Source organism: Acipenser ruthenus, chromosome 18, assembly GCF_902713425.1.
Source record: "Acipenser ruthenus chromosome 18, fAciRut3.2 maternal haplotype, whole genome shotgun sequence".
Taxonomy (NCBI): Eukaryota; Metazoa; Chordata; class Actinopteri; order Acipenseriformes; family Acipenseridae; genus Acipenser; species Acipenser ruthenus.
This window is the reverse complement of record NC_081206.1, coordinates 26,047,445-26,070,095: the sequence shown is the minus strand read 5'-3', so window position 1 is coordinate 26,070,095 and position 22,651 is coordinate 26,047,445. Positions and strand designations below refer to the sequence as shown.

The following is a 22,651-nucleotide window of genomic DNA, read 5'->3' as shown; positions in this document are numbered from 1 at the left end:
GCTGATATTTCTCATTTCTCTTTACAGAACTGAATGTGCAAAATAAGTATTTGCATAGTGGATTGAATATACCACCAGAAAGCATAAGGAATAAGCATCGCAAGCAATTTCTTTGCAATTTAGTACTACGAAAGTTTCAGTACTACGAAATGTCTGTAGTGTTGTCTTTGTCATGGATTATTTTGTCTCTATAGTTTTAGAACAGAGTTTCAACTGGATTACAATGAAAAAAAAAGAAGTCATAGTGATGGATATCCCTCAAGTGTTTTGTATTTTCCACTGTAAGTTTTACAAAGGTCATTTTTCAAGTTCAGTTTGACTATTGGTTTTGAAACCGTGCCCATATTTTGCTATGGTGTGCTATATCTTTTTAATACTTTTTTTAAATACCGATGACTGCGTATCCTGTGTAGGCAGGTTGTAACTGCATCGGGTGTGCTTGCTTTCCTTGTTAACAGAGAATGGAAATGTGAACTCTAGTCCAAAAGGGTTACTTAATCTCCCCTAAGGAAAACCACAAAAGAGGCTGAATATGGGAAATAGAAATACAAGAGAGTGATATTTAGATCTGCCAGTTGTGCTAGAAAATATGTTCAGCAGGACCAGTGATAAGATTAAGCTAATAAGAGGTAATTATGTTATTCCAACAAGGAATTATTATCATTAAATAATAATAATAATAATAATAATAATAATAATAATAATAATAATAATAATAAATAATAAATAATAATAATAATGTATATGACTGCAGAACAGATTAACAATAGGAGGATACCAGTGATAAGGTTATTCAAGGCAGTAAGTATTAGTGTTGTGATGTGATGTAATGTAATAATTATGAGCATGGTAACATTTAAAAGGGTGTATAAAACCAAGGCTTCCATTTGTATAAAAAGTCTCATTGTCATTTCATCAGGCCCTGGGGTCACAAAAGGGTATATATACAGTACTTCGTTTTTTCTCCCTATTCAATTTTGGTGTTATAGGCCTCCACCTGACCCCAAATATTATTCTACTTAGGCTGTGTGGTCCAGTGGTTAAAGAAAAGGGGTTGTAACCAGAAGGTCCCCGGTTCAAATCCCATCTCTGACTCATTGTGTGACCCTGCGTAAGTTTCTTAACCTCCTTGTGGTCTGTCTTTTGGGTGAGACGTAATTGTAAGTGACTCACCAGTCTCTGTAAGTCGCCTTACAGGAACCCTGAAGCAAAGTAAAATCTACAATAATGTAAAGTTTAACAAGCATCATAATAATGGAATCTATAATAATAATAATAATAATAATAATAATAATAATAATAATAATAATAATAATAAATATGTCTCACCCGAAAACCGGGGACCTGGTTACAAGGGCTTTTCTTTAACCACTAATTTGATCCAGTCCTGTTTGCATGCCATGAAAAAAAAAAAAAAACACTACAGTAATAAACATTTTTGATACAACCATAGGCCGTTTGGTTAGGAAAAAAATAATCATCCCTCCATATCTACTATATAAAATTATTACTGTACCTTTGAAGGCTTATATCCAAACAGCATGACAACAGCAACCTTAACGTCTTCTCTGCTTAGGTATCCTTTTTTATCTTCATCACAATGTTGGAATACCTTACATTTTTTAAGAAAAGTACCTTTTAGATTCCTGACGAAAAGACTCATTAAACCAATATCTATTAGAAATATTTAAGTCATTAAAAAGCTTGTGACCGTGGAATTGTTTTTTCCTCTCAAATGAATGCTATTTTACATGTTTACGTATTGATTTTGATATAAATATATACTATCATGTAATATAATACATTTTACTGTATTTAGTTTGAGAAATAACGATGTATTATTTATTACACAACACCCAAATATAAAATTAATTGTTGGTTTGTTTGTTGTAAGTGTACGGTAAACAATGATTTAGGTACTCACCATAGCGAATTTCTTTTTGTCAACATCGGTTATTTTTGTATCATGCCTATAAAAATCTTTGTTGTAGGAATACATTTCAAAATAAAAACAAAATAGGGCCTACAAAAACAGCTTACAAACAAGCACAATAATGTAACCAAAAGTTTTGAAGGGTCGCCTAGAAACTATAAACTCTACTGTTTGGTTGATTTAGCGTCAGTTGACTCTGGTTGGTCAGACAGACCCATCACGTCTTAAAGGGGGTTTTAAAGAGACAAATACATAAATCACATACATGAATGTGGCTAGTGCCACAAATGACTAAAAACGGTCTTGTATTTGTATTTTGTAATGTAACAAAGCATATACATTAGATCGATCTATAGGCTCAGCAATCATAAGGAGGAACTAGTTGATACATGCGCTACTGTCAATTTTCCCAATGTCATTTTTTCGCTAAATATTACTAGAACGACTACTTGGTCCAAACAGCCAGTTAAGTAACTTACACAAAATTAAATCATTATTGCTTTTAAATTCTCAGGTTTCACAGAGAACGCCGAACTGCTCTCTGACAATCTCTTCAGTCTTATATTAGTCTTCTGTTATTTGTTTTCCGGGGGAAGTAAAATATTGTTGCACTCAACTCACGCATGCATGTTTTCAGATTCTGGTATTTTTTTTATCTCCATTGTTTACAATTTAAAGGATTTTTGTTTGGTAAACGTTACAATGTTACGCAAATGAACTATGAACTAGTAGCAACCAATTTTATTAGAATCATTTTCTCGTGAGTTCATTGTCATTTAATTCTAGGATTTTTTAATTTATTTTTGCTGTGAACACCGTGGTAAGTTGAAAGAAATGTTGCACTTAAGTTGGCGTAGGCATATTATCTATATAAAAACGATACAGACTCGCAGTTTATTTTTTACAGAGACTGTACACTATTTCTGTTCAAATGATTGCAAGCTAAATGATGAATACACTGTGTAAAAACATACATATCTCTTCAATCATATGTATCAAACACGATTGTTTTGCGCTACAGCAGCTATACTAGTGTTGCTTTGACTGTACATATTGTGCACATATGACATTGTTACACTCAAGTCAAAATGAGATGTATACTGACTAGACAAAAATGGAACGTGCCTTAGCTATCGCATGGCCCTGATGACAGATTCCCGTGTAGCATGTGAAAGTGCACCCCCTGCCATGCTACACCTACGCGAAGTATCATCTTACAGCGCTGCAGTTCTGTTGTTTGTCTCAAAAGGTTGCACGACCCTTTGATGTTCTTGACCTTTTACTAGAGTTGTGCGCTTTCACATTGTGTTTTTTTTGTGCGTGCAAATATTGCCATGACGTTAAGAAACTAACCGATTTCACCTTCGCTGCACCCTTATCATTACCTAGTAATAGGTCACATCGATCCATCGCTGCCACATGGCTTTAACATCTGACAATATCACACTGCAGGCCAAACACTTTGAGGTGTTGTCTATACAGTTGGTACTCATTTTTCTGCATATCACTGACATATGTTTTCATTTTTTTAAAATTTTAGTTAATAGTTGAAGTTAAAACTATGTCTTTCCTGACGCATCTCCACAAATCCATTTCTCCCATGATGTACACAACATTTCCCCTTGTGCTTTCAGATCAGCTATGTCTCAAGAGAGTCTGCATGGGAAATGGACTGTCTCAAGTAGTGACGAGGAGGACCCTGCTCCTCTGAGTCTACAGCCTGTGAAAAAAGAGGAGCACCCTGACAAAGACAGAGCTATAAGTCATGGGAAACAGACAACATTGTTTAATGTGAAGCAGGAACCTGAACACTCTCCAAAGACAGATAAAAACAAGTCCTACATGGAAAGTGGACATAATAAGCCATCGGTTTCTGGAAAGACTTCTAATAAGTTTTTAGGTTCCGGATCTGAGGAAAGAAAGAACGCACCTTCCAGTGAACAAATACGTCTTCCATTTATGACATCTAGTAGAGATTCTGGAACGACCACTCCCGCTGTCAAAAGAAAGAAAGAGAGCGAAAATTCTGGCTGGTGTCTCTCCAGCAGTGATGAGGAGACTGACTCTGAACATACAGGTGAAAGAGCCACTCGGAGGCGGAGTCCAAGTCCCAAGAAAAGGAAATCCGAAGCGGAGAGGCGTTCACCAAGCCCGGGGGACTCCCAGCAGCTGGATGAATCTTTAAATTCCTGGGATTTACTGGAAGGAGGGGAACCTTTCCGATTTTATCTGAATAAAGTTACTGGCATATCAAATAGGTACAACGCTGGGGCTCTGAATATTAAAGGTAAGAACTAATAAAAATGTGTTGGCTTGAATAGTTTTTGGATAATTTATTTTTTTATTTTTATCAATGATAAATTATATATATATATATATATATATATATATATATATATATATATATATATATATATATATATAAATGAATTTTTAATTTGTTTTAAACAGACATTCTATCGCCTCTCTTTGGGACACTCAAAGCATCTGTTCAGGTATGAAAAGTTAGCAAATTCTTCTTGGAAAAGCAGGTGCTGGTAATGTTACAATAGTTCTGTGGTCTTTATTATTGCGTACAGTTTGTTAATTGTACTTTATTTGGTTTTAGTTTAATTACTGCTTTGATGTGAAATGGCTGGTAAAACAGTACCCACCTGAGTTCAGGTAAGTCTTCCGTTGTTACAGTATGTGTTCTGTTATAAAGATTTCAAAACTAGGGCACCCGACTCTTGTTTCACATTTAATTAAACATGTTTTTATTTGTGCTTACATCACTGGCTCAGGGGATCCAAAAAGTTAGTTAGTCGCATCCCAGTAAAAATTCTATTCGAGTATATCTTAAGACATGTTATTAATAAACAACAGCTAAGATTTGAAATTACTTAAACTGAGTTTCAGATATATTTGTTCCAACTAAATGTTTTTTTTTTCTTCTTCTTTTTAAGGTCAAAACCTCTGTTGATTGTCCATGGGGAGAAACGAGAGTCAAAAGTTCGACTGCATGAGGAAGCTCATCCTTATGAAAACGTGCGTCTCTGTCAGGTAAGACTGCTTTTATACCTGCGTCTGGTAGAGTTCACTTCTCAAAGAACTAAACAGTACATTTAATAAATAAATATATTGATGTATTATGTGTTATGTTTAGTTTTTCTATTGAATGAATTACTTTGAAGAGATTTATCTCTGTTGGCAGTGGCTCTTTTGTGTGCTTTTCTACTCTACCGCTGAATTGCACAGGGTTCCTCATTTTAGTGCTTGTATACATACTGTTTCTCCACCAGGGGGTGGTATTGAATCACCATCTAGTTGACATGGTCTTTTCCAGTGTTGTAATCAACCGCTGAGATAGGTATATGTCACTCTGCTTCACCTAGAACTTCTTAACCAACCGTTTTCTTGTTTTGTTTTTACAGGCAAAGTTAGATATAGCATTTGGGACTCATCATACGTAAGTATTTTGTCTTGATAATAATCTGCTTGATCTAGTTCCAGAAATGACAAGAGTCCCAACAAATTGTGCAATAAACAGATTCATATTTTTGTTGTTTAATGAGAAAAGACCCCCAAAAAAATTATTATATCATCAAAAAATGAATACCAGCAAATATTATAAATGAGTGATTATCAATTGGTAGCGAGTTCAGATTTCTCTACCCTTATTTGCTTGTAGGGTCACAATACAATCTACACAATTGTATGATAAAGTATTTCAGTAATACCCCAGAGGATAATTTCATGACCTGCATATTAATTTTCTCTATAAACACTGTAAAACTTGATTGGATTCTCAGATTTTTCTAAAATCTAAAGATAGTTTAATTACAGGATTGAAGCACTGTTTCTTATGGCAGTGTCGTGAGCAATAAAACATAAAACCAGTGGATTGATTTTTCGATACGGTATAACATATGAATGTGTTTAACTCAGCAGTCATTCAACATGATATATTGGTAGCTAGTAAATGGAAATAAACTTGGGTATCCTTGCTTAAATATTTATAAAGTTAATTCCCTGCAGACCTGCATTTCAAGCTGCAGTAGTTGGAGGTCAAAGTAAAAATCTGAACTATGACTTAATTGTTTTTAATGCTAAGTCCGTCCGTCCCCCCCCCCCCCCCCCCCCAGATGTTATAAATTGCTTTGTAAGACAAAATAAATAGGTGTATATGGAATGGCTTTTAAAGCAGTGTACTAATATGTCTAATAAAGTAATGTGAAAAGCTGGCATTTATTATTGTGTAGTAGTAACTTTATTGATGCAGAAATGCTTACTCCGTTGATTATTAATGGAAGAGGTTACTTGGTGCATTTGTTACACTGCAAAATACCATACAGTGTTACGCACATTCAGAACATTGGTGTACCAGTTACCAGCACAGCTCAGGATTCAGAAATGGTTAAATGGTATGGAAATCTCTATTGTCAGATTGGCAGTATAATTAAGAAATGAAATTCGTACAATGTATATGCTGTACTTTCTGTTGTGAGACTTGAAGCTGTCAGTTCTTTCATGTTTGAAACTTCTCTATTTCATTTATTTTGAAGAATATGTAATTCACTTGTACACAGTTTAGGCATCAATATGTTATTGGATTAAAATTTTTGTCAAACTAGAACATTTTCGTAGAATGAAGTGTACAGTAGTTTGTCTCTAATTGTTCTGTCATGTCTTGCAGGAAGATGATGTTGCTATTATATGAAGAAGGTTTTCGAGTTGTAATTCATACATCAAACCTCATCCACGACGACTGGTATCAGAAAACACAAGGGTGAGTAATTCCAGTAAATATACAGTATATCTATAAATAGTGTAATCCTAAAGCAGGTTCTGCAATCTCGGTGGGTTTTTTGACATGTTAGAGGATGTACCCTTGCTGCCTAAATAATACAAGGCAAGAATACAGAAGCATTAGGGGGCAGGAGAAGACAACTGCAGTGTCAGTGAAATTTACGTGTGCTGGTGATCTTTATTAAAACAACTCCAGGTTTGTAGATGGAGCTTATAACTGACATAAGCTACTCTATTTTGAAGCAATGCCTCATGAAAAAATCAGAAGTCATAGATGCCAGGTTGCTGCAGTAAATGGCGTAAGATTTTGTTATAAAATCAGAAACTTTCCATCAAGACTGTTGAACAAAAACAAAGTGTATGCTATCACAGCTGTTCAGGATTGTTGCATGACTTTATACCGGCATGTGTTGCAGGGCTACGTCCAGTCATTTAAAGATGTTTGTAGTTTTTTTGGATTGGAGAGAATGAACTCCATTAGCGTACAGAATGAGCTGATTTGAATGTCTCCAGCGGGAAAGCATCACTTGCCTCTAATATAATACCTTTTGAAAGTCTGTAAGCTCTATTCCCCATTGTAAAGTCTTTTCTGAAACCAAAACGGAACATGTCAGGGTTACTGTCTGGGTCAGATCAGAGAGGCTCATGCTCCCCATGCAAATCCTTATGCAGATTATACTGTAGGTGGATTCAACATCAACATGTTGCTCATGCAGAGCACCGTAAACAGATTCAGAGAATGCTAATCATACCATTATGTTTGATGAATTGCATGTAGAGCTTCATCTATAACTATTAAACACTCAATAGTACTAATTTTATTATCACTGCAATTACTTGTTTTGTCCATTTCGTACAATTTAGATTTTCTACGCTTATTTGTTTTGCTGTAGACCCTTGTCTGGTTCCATGAGTATGCAAAAGAGTTCCTGATCAACTGATGAACTGACACATTTCAGGGATGAATACCAGAGAAAGACAAGGAGCTGTCAATAATATCTTTTTTTTTTTTTTTTTAAATCAGAAACTAGAAAGGTGAACATGTTTCAGCTAACAGATGAAAAGTCATGAAAATACTGAAGTGGTGTTTAAACCAGTCTTTGGACTAAACCCAGATAAATTCACTTTAAAACTGGAATGGTATATATTAAACTGATTTCTTTCGTTAGGATATGGCTGAGTCCACTGTATCCCAAGTTACCAGAAGGAAGCTGTGACACAGCTGGGGAATCCTGTACAAACTTCAAACACGACCTGATTGAGTACCTTGTATCGTATCGCTCTCCTACCCTCAATGAGTGGATAAACCATATTAAGGAGTATGATTTATCTGAAACTAGGTAATGATCAGATCTCATATAGAAATAATTATGTTAGTAACACTCCCTATTGCAGAGGACTAGAGTTTGTCATCACAGTGTTCCTGGTTTCACAGACCCTGATTTACGCTAATCTTACTATAGGGCCTATTAAAGGAATGCTTTGTACTCTCTGGATTAGCTTTTTCTTAGTTTTTTACTGTTTCTGCACACATGGATATTTGGAATGTTTAAGTCACCAGTATGTTTTACCTTTGCGCATTTTTAGAATAAGTGTGAGCAAGGTGGAATTTCCTGTGTGTGCACAGGTAAACTCTGAAAAATCTCTGAAAAAGAGAACATACTGCAGCACTACTTGCTCTTCAATTGATTGGTTGTTAGTTTTTTACTGAGGCTTATATCCACATATATCCAGTGCGTATGTTAAAGGATGATTAACACATTGACTCATCGCTGTTTAACTTCCGTCAGGGTTTACCTCATTGGGTCAAGTCCAGGGCGATACCAAGGCGCTCAGAAAGAGAAGTGGGGACACCTCAAACTCAGGAAGGTATAACTGTTTAAAGGTCTGGTGTGGGTATCATATAGTGTTATGATCTATCAAATAAATGGTTATAACAGATATTCACAATTTCTTTAATCTTCTTGGATTTACTGTTATTTACAAACCGTTTTTTAAACACAACCTTTTATTGGAAAGTTCAGGCATGGTGATAGAACGGGTTGTGTTGCTGATATTGCTGACCCTTGCTGGAGAAATGAGGTAGTAGGACATGAGCTATATTACTACTGATGCTTACATACTAGATAACACATAGGATGCTAAAGGACTAAGTGGAGTACATCTACTGCATAAGTGCTGGTTTGTTCACATTTCGATACTACCTTGGATGAGGTAAAAACTCTACTTCACTACAACTGTAAGTGCAGGCTGTAGAAAAGCTGAAGTTTAGAAGGTGCCTCTCAGTAGCCAATTGAAATCTCCAATCATTTCAGCATCTGCCTTGGCTGTTGCGACAGTGCTGTAACATAGTCACTTTCATGAGGGAACAATGAACATGTTAAATGACAATAAATAATGAACTAATATGATGTATATAATGCTTTACGTCTTATAAAATGAGAATGGCAGTGAACCAGATTTATGAACTGAATAAACCTGATTTGTACATTTGTTTATGTTCCTAAAAGCTATTAAGCGAACATGCATCATCAGATTCCGGTGAGGAGACCTGGCCAGTTATTGGTCAGTATTCGAGTATCGGATCACTGGGGGCAGATAAAACCAAGTGGCTAACTTCTGAATTTCAACAGACTCTTACGACTCTTCAAAAAGGTGTTACATTTCTACCCAAACACGAGATCCCACTTCACTTGGTGAGTAGTTGAACAGAGGATGTAAGCTTAGAGGTGTTGATGGACTTTCTTTATGCAAATTCATAGTCTTCCTTCTGTGTGGCTTACTAATACTGTGAATATGAACCGCTTCTTTTTGTGTGAGAAACAAAAGACATAAGCTATTTCAGAACTTATTAATTGAGCCTTGACACATGTGTCTGTCTTCTTGCTTTCACACTTCTTTCAAGTAATTCTAGGAAGTGTCAAAACAAGCCTGAGTCTAAATTAGTTTTCTTGTAGCTTCAGTGGGGTCATGGGCTGGGTGCTACATTTTTATTTACTTGAGAATAATGAACATCCTGTCTTGATGGATGTTGCTCAGAAATAAAAAACAAAAAAGAGCCCTTTTTGCCGATGAATTTTAAGATAGCTGGTTTTAAGATAGCTGTCAACTGTTTAGGGCTTTTGTTATCATTTGCTATTCCATGTCCATTCAGAGCTATTGCATCTGCACAGTTCAAATTGTATTTTGAAGTCTTAAATACTGTAGTGCAACATTTAAATGCTTTTATCCCTTCCGAATGAATTTTTAAGTAGAGGCAAATTCTTGAAAAATGATTCAACAAAAAAAGAACCCAATTACTCCCTTAGGTGGTGTTATCCTTCTGGGGATGAATTGTCCCAACTACAGGAATATAGTGAAAGCACATACGAATATAACGCTTACACTTCAAACTACCTTGAGAGGCCCTCATCTAATTTGATGGTTGCACAAGTTTTTAAAGGGATGGCTTACAAAAATGAGAGTTCTGTATACCTGCCTCCACTATAGAACAGGGTACTAACTAATTTGCTGTTGTACCTAACATTTTGAATTGAGCTAGGAATGGTTTTTTTTCTGATACTTAAATGTTAATATTTTTTTTTAACACATGAAAAAAAAAATTAAGGCACACCTGACCTTGTTACCTAGCTAATCCAGCTTGCAATAAAACCAAGTATGAGTGAAACTGCTGTGCTTTAGGGATCTTTCTGTCCCTGGATTAAATAACCTTACTGTTTTTTTTATTTTTAATTTTACATAGATATATCCAACGGTGGAGAATGTCAGAACAAGTTTGCAAGGTTATCCAGGTAACCTAATTAAATGTACATGTTTGTTCATTATTATTTAATGAAAAATGCCATGTAGTACATTGGTTTTCCATATTGCAATAAAAGTTCAATTAAAAATGTATTTATAGCTATATGCTCATACCAGCTCAGTTGGACGAACGGAAATGACTCAACCTTAGGTCAGTGACTTACATCAGTTCATTACTTTGTGTTGGAAAGCCCTTGAAACAACCTTTCAAGTGAGAGGAATGTTATTACCTGACATGCAGAAAGAAGGGCGCAGGTGCTTCAGACTCTTTCTCACCATCAGTTACACAGCACTTATTTGGTTTGCACACATGCCCGGCAGTATTTTCTCATTCACTTGTGGTTTATGCATCATCAACCAAAAACGGATGAAACACCTCCACAGAATTTGGTCCACTTGAGTTGGAATGACCCTGTATTAGATATACTGTAGTGTACATTTGAAATTGCAAAACTCCAAGGTTACAGAGATTTTTTCTATCAATTAAAATACTTGTGAAGAGGGTGTATATGGCTTTAAAAAGTCTGGAGAAAGCTTTTTGTTTTCAAATTTGATGTTATTTCTATTGCTCCACAGCTGGTGGCTCATTACCGTACAGTATACAGACCGCACAGAAACAACTCTGGCTTCATTCATACTTCCAGTAAGTAAGGTCTTTGATTTTTGGGGGGGAATGGACCATTATACATTTAATACAGTTTAAAAAAACAAACAAGACAAATGTATGCTATATTGTAACATTATTTGATGTAAAACAAAAAAAATAGGTGAATCAATAACAGCAAGACCCTTGATCGGCATTATTTTGTTCTGATGATGTAATATTACACGAAGTGGTTGATTGGGATCTTTTTTTTTATTTATTTATATTTTAGCTACTAGTTAGGATGGAAGTTTGTGACAAGCTACAGTGGCACAGGCTGCTTGAGTTTGGCTTCATGTTACTTAAATAAAGTCACCGAAAAAAGGTGTTTTATTGCATTTTTTATTTTTCCTTTACATATCCTTGCTAACTTAGTGTTACCGAGTCTAGAAAGACTCCCAGAAGAAACCAGGCATGTATGAATTAACATGGTAGCATCAACACTGTTTATTTTTATTATGAAGTTATTAGATATGTTTTCTTTATTAAGTGTCAGTTATGTATATTCCACAGTATTGTCATTATTATCCAAATATGAGAAAATATGCTAACTAGTTATAACACATAACATCTGCAGCTACATTTCAAAGAACAATCCATTTGTAAACTTCCTTTTATTTCATTTGGATTTTTAAGTAACTGAAGTGTAATGTTATTTTTTTGGTTGAGTGGGGACTGGAAAATAAGAATGCTGATAATTCCATAAAAGACACATTTCATAGTTTTCTTGCACTGAAAAAACAGTGTGTTTGGTATTCTTCTGTGTCAGACTGATGCCCCATTTCAGTAGACATGCTTTATTAACAGGGTTGAAAATAACATACATCTCTGCATAGAAGTCTTAATGAGAACTGCCAGCCCAGAGTAGTTATATGTAGCTTTCAAAATGCCAAGCTTTTTATACCTTGGTGCAACTTCTCTTCAAAGCATTAACAGTCTGTTACCAAGAGTCTCAACTGCATAGCTTGCAAGCAAAGCACTTCAGAAAAGGCATTACTGACACTCATTATATTAATATTACATTTTTTTTTTTTCAGATGTGTTTTTGGGATTTAACTGTTTCGCTGTACATTGAAACTGTAATATATACAACTGCTGATATTGAAACTCAGCGTAAGTGTCTGACATGAAATTGTGACACTGTATATTACTATTATGGGGCATTCATCCCTTCCACGCCTTTAAATGCAAAATGACTCTGATACTATCAATAACTGTGCTACAGAATGTACAGACCACAAGTTCCATCACAATTAAATAAGCGCTTCTACAGATATGTACAAATGTAACTGTGACATACAGACAGACAGACAGATAGCCCGACTCCAAACATCCCCAGATTGGGATGCACTCATTGACTTTTGCTAAAGAAGGTCCTTTCAATACAATTGAAGGAGTAGTTGTGACCTATGAACATCCTGTACATCTGCCTCCTCTACATCCGTATGGCCCTAAGGGATATTTATCTTTTGCGAACATCATCCATAGTGTTATCTTTATGATTTGTGAGACACATGTCTTGCATTTGCAAAGTACTAGCTTTTTTTCCTGTTTCGGTAAAGAAAATGTGTCTAAAATTAATTGGAAAACCTTTTATTTACATGAAAAGAGAAAAGTACAGCACTTCAAATCTGCACAAGAACTCAGTAATTGTGTAAGTGTTATCTGCAAGGCTGATTTAAATCACATTAGTGTCCATGTCCATTATTGAATATGCATGTCATTGTTATTTTATATTCAGGCTTTGATTTCAGATGCACCATGATTATTTAAATGGATCTCGTGTCTTTGACCAGGATTACAAGATTAGAAACTGAACTGCTTAAACAAATCTGTTCCTTCTCACTGAGTAGAGGTTTTCAAGTACAATGAAAAATAAGAACAGTAATTGCCTGAGCATTTTTTTAAATATATATTTTTCCTTTATTACAAAAGTGAAGCCACGTATTTAATTTGGTAGTGATTCTTTCTTTATTTATTTATTTATCAGTTTATGACGCATCCTAAAGGGCTGCGTTTCTATTTTGCAGTTGTTTGCGGTTTTATATATAACACAACTGACACGTCTTAAGATTAGGTTTTTATTAAACTGTGCAAGGACATTTGTTATCATATGCTATTCCGTTGTCTTTGTGCTGGGTGATGTATGTAACCAGTTTACCTTGTTGTATAACTCTTATGTTTTCTAGTAAATGGTCAGCTGATGTCACAGGAAGAACCCATGCCATGCCACATATAAAGACCTACGCCAGGATCTCTCCACACTTTAAAGAACTCGCTTGGTTTGTTGTAACTAGGTAAATATCTTTTAATTGACTGATGTTGATGGATTCCTATTTTAGTTAATGATAAGGATTTACTGTAGCACATTTACCTCTATGGGTGTTTAAGACCTATATCACCAACTACGCAAGGTGTTTCGCGTTCTCCATGGTGACCTGCTGTGATGTTTTTTTTTTTCTTTAACTTGGCACACCCTGCCACCAAATGTGCTAATTTCAGCACGGGTTTTAAAGGCAAAAACCCTGTTGCCAGCATTAAGCTTTTGAGCTTGCCTTGCTGATAATCCAGTCATGCAAACAGTATTTCATTTTTAATAAACAATTATTGTATTAAGTTTCTTAAGTTAGTTCACTTGTAAGTAACCAAGTGTTAGCAAAGTATCTATGCATAACTCTGGTGGACTAATTTATGGCAGCATTTGAACTTCAAATGGTGTTGTGATGTAATGGTGATCACCCTTTGAGTGGTGGGCTCCAGTGCATTACGCATAATATTTAATTGAGGGGCTATGTGACATCATAAACAGAGAGAGTGGCCTCGGGTAAAGTTAATTTTCTGCATCGCGATGGGGTCATTCGCAAGACAACCCCAAGCCGAACACAAAAAGATTAATAATAATCATGGAAATTAGATGCACTGCATCCACTAGAATCATGTGATTTGACAGCAAGGTATCAGGAAGAAAAAAGTACTTGGCCACAGTGGTTGCTTAGAAACACCAACTTGAGGTGCAGAAAATTCATTAACAAGATGACTATCTTGTCTCTGTCTGGGAGTAATAGGCAATTGTTTCAGAATAGACAGCAATCAAAAAGACTATTCTGCTCCGTTCTCAAGAGGACATTTGCAAAAAGAGAGATGTGGGCTTTGTTCTGTTTTGAATTGAATATTTAACTGCTTTCTCTCTAGTTTTTTGTTATATTTTGATAGTGTTTTTGTATCATCTTTGCTGTGTATTCAGTGTATATAAAAGAACACATCAGCACATGCAAGAATAAAACAATCCTAAACAAATTGCAAAAAAACACTTTTAATTCCTTCTTGCCATGAAATGTGTGTGTATAAAATTAACAATAAAATGATATAGGTCTCTGTTTAAGGCAATGAGTCAGCATGCATTTAATAGAGTGCGCAGTTTGCGCACAAAGCTTAGGACAATATTATTTGCCTATTCCTTTCCTTGGACTTAAGCAACTTATCTTGCAGTAACATCAGTGGACGCAGAAGTGTAGCTGTGCTCAGCTGTCAGATGTACATTGCCACACATTGTGCTTTAGTTTTGGTTACAGTTTTTCTTTGTACTGTAAGAATCACTCAGGACAACTCTGAACTCCAGCTTTTGGAAACATCACCTTATTTTGCTTCAATCTAACACTGTGACTTTTGAACTTTACTGTTTGAGATACTGCTGTGTTTTTGATGTTCCACACTACTGTCTTGCAAAAATCACTGAAAACCAAACAGGTACAGTAGTGTTCGTCAGAATCTGTCTGATTACCATTCATAGCTAGGCATCAGAAAAAGTTATCTGGGTCCTGGTAGGAATCAAAGCAACAGGCCACCATGCTCTGCATTGCTATAATTGTGCTTACCATTGAGGCTGCTGTCTTTTCTAATGAGGTAAGCTTGTGCATGTCAGGGAAAGGCAGAATTTGGGTGCAGTGTTTCAAGTTCTAGGGACTGGATAAATTTGCACCAGAATACTTTCCCTGAGGCTGACAATCTGATATACTAGTTTTAATATATTGGATGCTTGAGTTCATATTTTAAACTGAATTATAATTAAATGGGTGTGTTTCACTTTTGCAAAATACAAGTCTGAAGGTCAGTAGTGTGGAGGCAGTATTCTTAGTAATGGTGTAAAAAGTAGATGCTACTTAACTTTTACCTACCAATACTAAAACCTAGGTATCAACTCTTATTTTTCAGTGCAAATCTGTCGAAGGCTGCCTGGGGTTCTATGGAGAAAAACAACACCCAGCTAATGATTCGTTCATATGAACTGGGTGTTCTCTTCCTGCCTTCTGCATTTGTAAGTATGCTCTGTACCAGCAGGAGATTTGCTGTGAATGTTACAGACTACAGATATACTCATTTATTGCTGATGCACTTTCCTTGTTCAGGTTTTGTTTTATACTTGCCTGCTTATCACAGGCACTAGGCTGGCTGGTGCCTTGGTGCAAATCTGTTGTTGATACTTGTTTCTTTCTTAATTCAGATAGAACTGTACATTTCACTTTGTAGAAGTGGGGAGATCCACTGCAGTTGTTGCAAATTACATCACACCTTGCTATCACTGTGTAATTAGACCTCTTGTATCACAGCGGGTTTCAGAACCATTTGAATAGTTGCTAAGCAACCACTTCATTCTCCTGTCAACCCATTTGAATGAAAGGGAGAGCCAACTCCAAAAAGGGATTACAGAAATGTATGGGAAATGTATGGGAAGTTTAAAATTATTTTTGCCTACTCATATTCTGATGAAATGATTAGTGGCAAGGTAAACTGGAGAATTCAACCACAATATCCAGTGCTCCCCCTTTATAACGCTGTAGTCGGGAGCCATAGTTAAGAGACTGTGCTATTTGTGTTCCGCCTTATAACGAGAATACTAGTGTTAGTGTAATGGCATTATGGGGCAAATGGGAGCCATGACCGTACCGCCTTATAACCTCCTTATAAAGGGCCGCCTTATAAAGGGGGAGCACTGTATTGTCATTTAATATGAAACATTTCCTTCTTTCCATGAACTTGTCTTATTTTAGAAAATATAACGCATTGTAAAGATTTACTGAAAAGTATCCACCATCTGTGACAACTTGCAGAAAGCAAATTAAAAACAAAAATGAAAGGAGCTTTTAAATTCAAGAAATTCTGGTATTGAGTAACTGTGTAGTCAGTCCACTGTGCATATTCCTCGGTCTAGTTATCTATCAACAGTACCACGAGCTTGGGCTATTCTGTATTTTTGTTGCAATGTGCATTTAATTTTGTTTGTTTTTTCTTTTTCAATTAAATTATGTTTTATAATTTGCATTTAAATTTTTTATAAACCTTATTAATTTGCAAAGATATATATATATATATATATATATATATATATATATATATATATATATATATATATATATATATATATTGCTGTTAAATGTTATCATTTGTAATATTATATACAGTGTTTTGGACTGCTACCAGCCATACACATTAAGTATTTTGTGGATAACACTGGAAAACCAAAGGGTAGTCCCTTTATGATGCAGAATGTCTAGAGCGGAATTTGTGCTTGACTATCCAGTTTAGTATTCGCCTCCCTCTGATAAGGATTTTCATAGGTAGGCCTAGTCTGGCAGCAACAGATGTTTTCCCGGTTATCCTTCATTGATAATAACATTCCACATTGTTATTTTGGATGACTAGTTAGCTCACTGTTCTCTCCGTTGTTTCCCACTAATACAATGGCCTCCGACGATCACACCTCATTTGAAGTCAGATAGCTCTCTCTTCGAGACGTGGCATCAAACTGCCTTTTATAACTACCATCGGTAATATGCAGATCAGCAACAGCTGGTGTGGTACAGTGCATTATCTGCGCCTCATGTGGCAGCACGTTTTCCTTGACACTTTATATAAGGTCTTGGAATCTCAGTGAAGTGAGCAACCTTGTTGGAGGTGGACATTGTGATTTTTTTTTTTTTTTTTTTTTATAACAGTTTCCCTAAACAATTTCCCGAAAGGCTCTTTGACCTTCATTTTCATATGTAATTTTCTTTCTGAAGCAAAATTGTATTTTGGCAATTACTGTCTTGTATATGAGTTATGTTGCGAGTATTTTATAACTATGCTGCATGTAACCAAACAAGAATAATCCATGTCACAGCAGAGGGAATGGACCACAGCACCTCATTATCCAGACCCTGTTTTGTTTTGTTTTCTGAATGAGACAGTATTTGCTTTCTATATATCAGATTTTTAAAAAAGGCTGTACATCAAAGAAACTCCACAGCATAATTGTGTGTAGTGGGTGTTTGAGAATAACACTCTTCGATCATTTGTTGATGTAGTTTTCCTTTTATCATGCACTCATTCCAGTTGTGTTAAAATGTGTATTGGGTTGGTCAGTATTGTCTTGTCATATATATAAAGTACACTTTTATATGCAGGGTGAGTCATACAGACAGGGGAGCACAGGTTTGTGTCCTGGCTGTGCCAAGTAACTGGACGTCACTGGGGTCTGGATGGAGTGTCACATTGGCTCTGGCTCAATATAACTTTGTATAGATTCCATTCCATACCTCTTTTATTTATTTATTTTTAGGTAGGACAGATTTGTATTTAATGAATTGTACATGATATTTATATTGACCATGTGGTTATACATTTAAGGAACTGCAGTTAAACATTTTTTCCAACCCAATCTTATTGTGTCACTCAGAAATACGGTATACTCTCAGATCTCCCGTCAAACTCTCCAGATTGGCTCCCTAACTGTTTTTGCAAAAAAATGATGAGTATTTTCTATACCAGGGCTCCTGCTTTCTCTCAAAATTTTAGGAGTTGATAAGCAATAAGCATAAAATACATCTTGCTTTATGTTCCTTTTTTATTGTAAAGTCTATCTGATATTTCAAAGCTGGTTGTTGCTCTGAAAGCAAGTCGTTCTAGATAAGAGTATAAATGAGGAAACAAAAATATGTCTGAAAACAACATTTGGCCATATCTGGTTAAATCCAACACAAGTTGGTTCAAAGTAATTTTCTCTCTATACGCCCTCATCTTGGTTCTTATTGGAAACGTGTTCACATTGAGAACTACAATGAATGGCACTAACTGATTCTTTTCTAGCAGTCTCTAGGCCAGACATGATGGACATCATGTCTGACCTAGAGATGTGCAAGTGGATGAGGCAAGTTTGGTGAGGCATTGTGGGAAAACATACTCTGCTGTGATCTATGGAGAGCAAGAGGCTCACCTTGCTAATGCTAAAAACTTTTTTTTTCTTCATGAAAATCTGAGTGTTTGTAGAATTTTAAAATGAGCTGAGTGAAAAAGGAATGAGATAATGGTACGTTATACTAGAGTTGGACAAAAAAATGTGAATCACCCCCATGTCATGGGCAACCAGAATGACTACATTATCGTGCAGGTATGCAAGATATTTAAAGATGTTCCAAATGTACTGCAAGGGTCTGCAAGGGTCTGTGAATGTGTCTGTTTGTCCTGCAAATAAACTAAACCTATACAGTAAATTAACCAGAGATAGACTTCAATTACCCTGCAACCACTTAAAAGCCTAAGGAAATTCTGACTTGAATGTGCTTTTTGAAGTACTAAAGATCTTTTTTTGTCGCTAAAATTAAAGATGCTATACTATTTCAAAAAAATACTAAATAGCATACAGCCTACTTTTTTTTTTTTTACTAGAGGTAAGCTAGGCACTTAGTTCCTTTCTATTTCTTTCTATTAAAATGCAACCCCTCAAATGATTAAAACCATGTTTTTTCCACAGAATATGAAAACCTTCACAGTTCAGAAAAATCAATTTTCAGGCAGCAAGAACTCAGCCATGTCTTTTCCTGTTCCGTTTGATGTGCCACCTGAGCGCTACAGTGGCAAAGGTAATCCTCGTAATTTCAACATGTGTGTTTCTGAAAGCCAGGGAATGATCTGATCATGAAAGACGGACTGTATGGGGAAGGGGAAAGGACTTAGTCACAAAATATCTGAAAGGGCTTTTGTTGAATGACCATTCACTACCTTAGCCACAGCAGCATGAAGTAGAGACTAAAAATAGTTTCCTTGCTTATCCAGACCTTGATGTTTTTTAGATGTGAACACTGCCACATGTATTGAATTTGTATAGCCATGTTTAAGCCAGGCCTTGCAGCAGTTCTGCTGTGACACCCCACCCCCCTATTCAAAAAATACGATTCAAATACAATAATATCCCTAATTTGTCTAGTTATAGTTTTGCCTCAATGTTACAATGCAAATTGTTTTAAAATTAGAATGCAAAACCCCACTCAAAGAGTGACATCACAATAGCACTTCAAAGCCTGTCTGCATTGATAGTCATGTAGGACTCATGTAGTACTTCAAATCGCATTTATATTTGATGCTTTCCATTTCCTTATAGGAGGGTTTTATGCCCATAATAAGCTTGTTTCTTTCAGCAGTTTTATAACTGTCACGTTTTTTTCTTCAGTTACCATGTGCACATTAGAGAGCCGTATCCTAGGTATTTTCTGGGAATGACTGGGATTGGTATTCATTCCTGAAATGTGATGTGAAAACATTATGCACTGTACTTCCCTGGACATCTTGAGTTCTCAACACCTCTTCAGGGAATGTGATTGGAATCAATTCAATCTGACAGCCTTCCAATGCCACTTTATGTAAAATGGCTTCTGGAGTAGAAGTACACTGACTTCGAAGTCCCAGACTCAAGAGGAGAAATTAACCCTTTCCCTCTTGGATACTTTTATCACATGATATCAGTGTATCGGAACCTTCCAGTATTTATTTTTGTTTTGTTTTGGGGTTTTTTGTTGTTGATTAAATTAATAACGTCTTGATTTGCAGGTCATCAAGGTAGACATTATTTTACTTTGCTTATGAAATCTGTTTTGTGATATAATGTAAGAATGCATTAGATAGATTTAATCCTGAATTTCAATGCTACACACTAGCAACGCCAGCTACATGCATGTGTATTGTTTTGCATGCATTCTTGTGTATTTTAATCATTTCAGGATATTTTGTTACATATTATTTCTAGAAGCTCTGCAATTCAAGGCATGAAGCTCAGTTCAGTAACTAGTATAATGCAATCTGGCCATGTCTTTAAGTTGTAGATGTGATTCATTAAAACCAATTCAGCCTCCTATTTACATTATCACATGAAACAGTCAAGTGAGACAAGGATTTGGGAAATTAAAGAAAGAAAGTGTATTCTCCAACTTGCTGGCTCATTGCAGACACTTCTATGAGCTCAGACCACCAATTTAAGCAAAAAATGAGTTAGTAGGCTCGCTGCCTCTGTTTTTAACTGATCACGAAAAGCATTTGAGATGCAGACTGCATATTTTCAGTGATATGTAAAATCCTTGAGGAAAAATGTAACAGCACTCTTTACTTTGACCTGTGACCTAATATTACTGCCATATTGTGGCCATCTGATGTTTTGGTGTCCAAGACCAAATGCATTGGCTTGACATTGATTACACAGATGTGTTTAGGACTCTCTAGGTCAGTTTAAGTATGAGGATCATCCAATAAAAAGGAACTATTTTGTGGCACTAAATTTACACAGCATAATGAATAGAAAAGCCTGAACAACAGAAACAAACAAAGAGAAATACCTCTCCACCTCCCAGCCTGGAATTGTGAATCATTATTTTACTGAGAAGGCTGCTTGGAAGCTTCCTCTGATTGTTTTGTTTGTGCCTCTTTTTTTAACTACTGAGCAAATTGCTTCTCTGTTTGTGCTTCTCTTTTTGGTGCAGGCGATTGGGAATTGGCAGCTGCACAGTTCTGAGTTTTAGATGTTACATTTTACAGGTCCCCTGGCTTCCAGGGGTTAGTGTGACCCTTGTCTGTGTTGCAGTGATCTTACCTTCAGCAAAATTCAAGTAAATTAGAAGTGTCGTAGTCTGCATATCAAATGCACCTAAAGCTAGTTTCTGGGTACAGTATATAACTATATTGTATGTTTGTTTTTTTTCAGCAACTTATGAATTTAAATTGTAATGTTACCTTTGATGAGGATAGTGTGGTTTAGATCTCTGTGTTTGCGTATAATGCACTTAAAATCTATGCACCCCAGAGCCAACAATTATAAAAATGTGTTTGCTCGAACTGTATCTTTTCTGTATGTGCATTACTTACCTTACCAAAGATGTTTTGATGTTAATGTTTTGATTGATTTGTCTCTCCTTAGATAAACCCTGGATTTGGAATATCCCCTACACCTATGGTCCAGATACACATGGAAACATCTGGGTTCCTTCATAATTCACTTGTTTCATATGCAACACAGTTTGTATTTCTATCCAAAGTGCTCTGTACCAACATGAAATGGAAGACTGGGTTGAGGGATACCAAACAGTTCATTAAGTGATTTGCGTTCCTGGTGCTGTAAAAATAAATAAATCAATAAATACATTAATAAAATGAATGAATAATTGTCACAATGTTGTATATTGAGTATATGGGTTATACTGTAATGATACACTTACTATACAGCACATCCTAATTCACTATTGGTTGTTTTTTTAATAATGTGCAAAAAGAAAAGCATACATTGTTATTTTGTAAAATTGTCATTTTGCAATAATTTTTTAATTTTCTTGTGGTTTGTAAATAATGTCTTTCATTGAGATCAATCGATGAAAGTTATTTCTTAAATCTTTCACATTTGCTTATGTGTCAATAAAAGTCTTTTTAATAAGGTTGCTTTATTAACACTTCACTTTCTTTTTTCCTTGTCACATTTTATAATCGGTTTCATGTTTGTTTTACTAGCATACAATGACACCCTGACACCCTTTTTTGATCACCAGCCACACCAGTGTTCTGAACATTGAGAGGAAATTGCTTATTCCTCCCTCTTGGTCCATTGGCAGCTTATACCAGGCATGCTTCCTCTGCTAGTCGCAGTACATTAAAAGACACGGAAACATGTATAATATAAAAAAAGTATAATTTATATATAGTATACGATAAAAATGGATTTTACATTGTGTAACTATTATACCCATACAATGAAGTTGCCTGTTTATTTATAGATATACTCGTTTTATTTGTAAACCGCAGGTTACTATCAACATGCCGAAGCCAATCTCTGGACTGCAGCAATGAGACGCTTCTAATAAATGCTTCCTTTCAAATGTATCTCAACCCGACCTTATGTCCTGCCTTGGTGAACCATGATGGTAGAACACCCGATATCCATTCTTTGTACAAATACGATGTTATTAAGCGACAGATAGCCTATTGGATTCAATTCAATAAAATACTGAAGTGAACAACCATGCAAATTAAGTTTAAGAAGAACAAAATCCTTCATCGGCAAAAATAGTTCAAAAGAACAATGCAACACATTTGTACCATCGTATTGTATTGCCATATGTTAGCTTTTACTGGTTTCAAACCCGAGCGTAATGTATTTCTCAAGGTACTTCGTGTCTATATATGTCTTTTCTAAA

At 35.7% G+C, this 22,651-nt stretch overlaps 2 protein-coding genes across 7 annotated transcripts in view; one reads left to right on the top strand and one right to left on the bottom strand.

Annotated features, from left to right (window-relative positions):
- Positions 1 to 3,969, bottom strand: part of efcab11 (EF-hand calcium binding domain 11) — a 31,130-nt gene extending 27,161 nt beyond the window's left edge. For 2 of the 6 annotated variants that reach the window (XM_034015136.3, XM_034015230.3), the window contains exons 1-2: positions 1,925 to 2,340; positions 1,517 to 1,612 (exon numbers count right to left, since the gene is read on the bottom strand). In XM_034015136.3, coding sequence (XP_033871027.1) covers positions 1,517 to 1,612; positions 1,925 to 1,999 — 171 coding nt within the window. In that variant the 5' untranslated portion in view covers positions 2,000 to 2,340. Of the gene's footprint in view, positions 1 to 1,516; positions 1,613 to 1,924; positions 2,341 to 3,863 lie in introns of those variants that run through there. The other 4 variants (XM_034015326.3, XM_058991711.1, XM_058991710.1 and 1 more) reach the window with 3 other exon arrangements.
- On the top strand, positions 2,533 to 21,894 carry LOC117417137 (tyrosyl-DNA phosphodiesterase 1-like). Its single transcript, XM_034028999.3, has 16 exons — positions 2,533 to 2,753; positions 3,568 to 4,220; positions 4,385 to 4,428; positions 4,542 to 4,597; positions 4,879 to 4,975; positions 5,347 to 5,381; positions 6,609 to 6,701; positions 7,891 to 8,061; positions 8,512 to 8,590; positions 9,232 to 9,417; positions 10,464 to 10,512; positions 11,099 to 11,165; positions 13,355 to 13,462; positions 15,378 to 15,480; positions 18,955 to 19,063; positions 21,385 to 21,894. Exons 2-16 carry the CDS (start codon positions 3,575 to 3,577, stop codon positions 21,456 to 21,458), a joined length of 1,917 nt encoding a protein of 638 aa, XP_033884890.3. The 5' UTR covers positions 2,533 to 2,753; positions 3,568 to 3,574; the 3' UTR covers positions 21,459 to 21,894.
- The last annotated feature ends 757 nt before the right edge of the window (positions 21,895 to 22,651 follow it).

Excerpts from the sequence above, each read along its gene's own strand:
- LOC117417137 (XM_034028999.3), top strand. The coding sequence starts at position 3,575 with ATGTCTCAAGAGAGTCTGCATGGGAAATGGACTGTCTCAAGTAGTGAC. Across the intron at positions 6,702-7,890 it reads TGGTATCAGAAAACACAAGG|GATATGGCTGAGTCCACTGT; the intron begins GTGAGTAATTCC and ends TTCTTTCGTTAG. Across the intron at positions 19,064-21,384 it reads TGAGCGCTACAGTGGCAAAG|ATAAACCCTGGATTTGGAAT; the intron begins GTAATCCTCGTA and ends GTCTCTCCTTAG.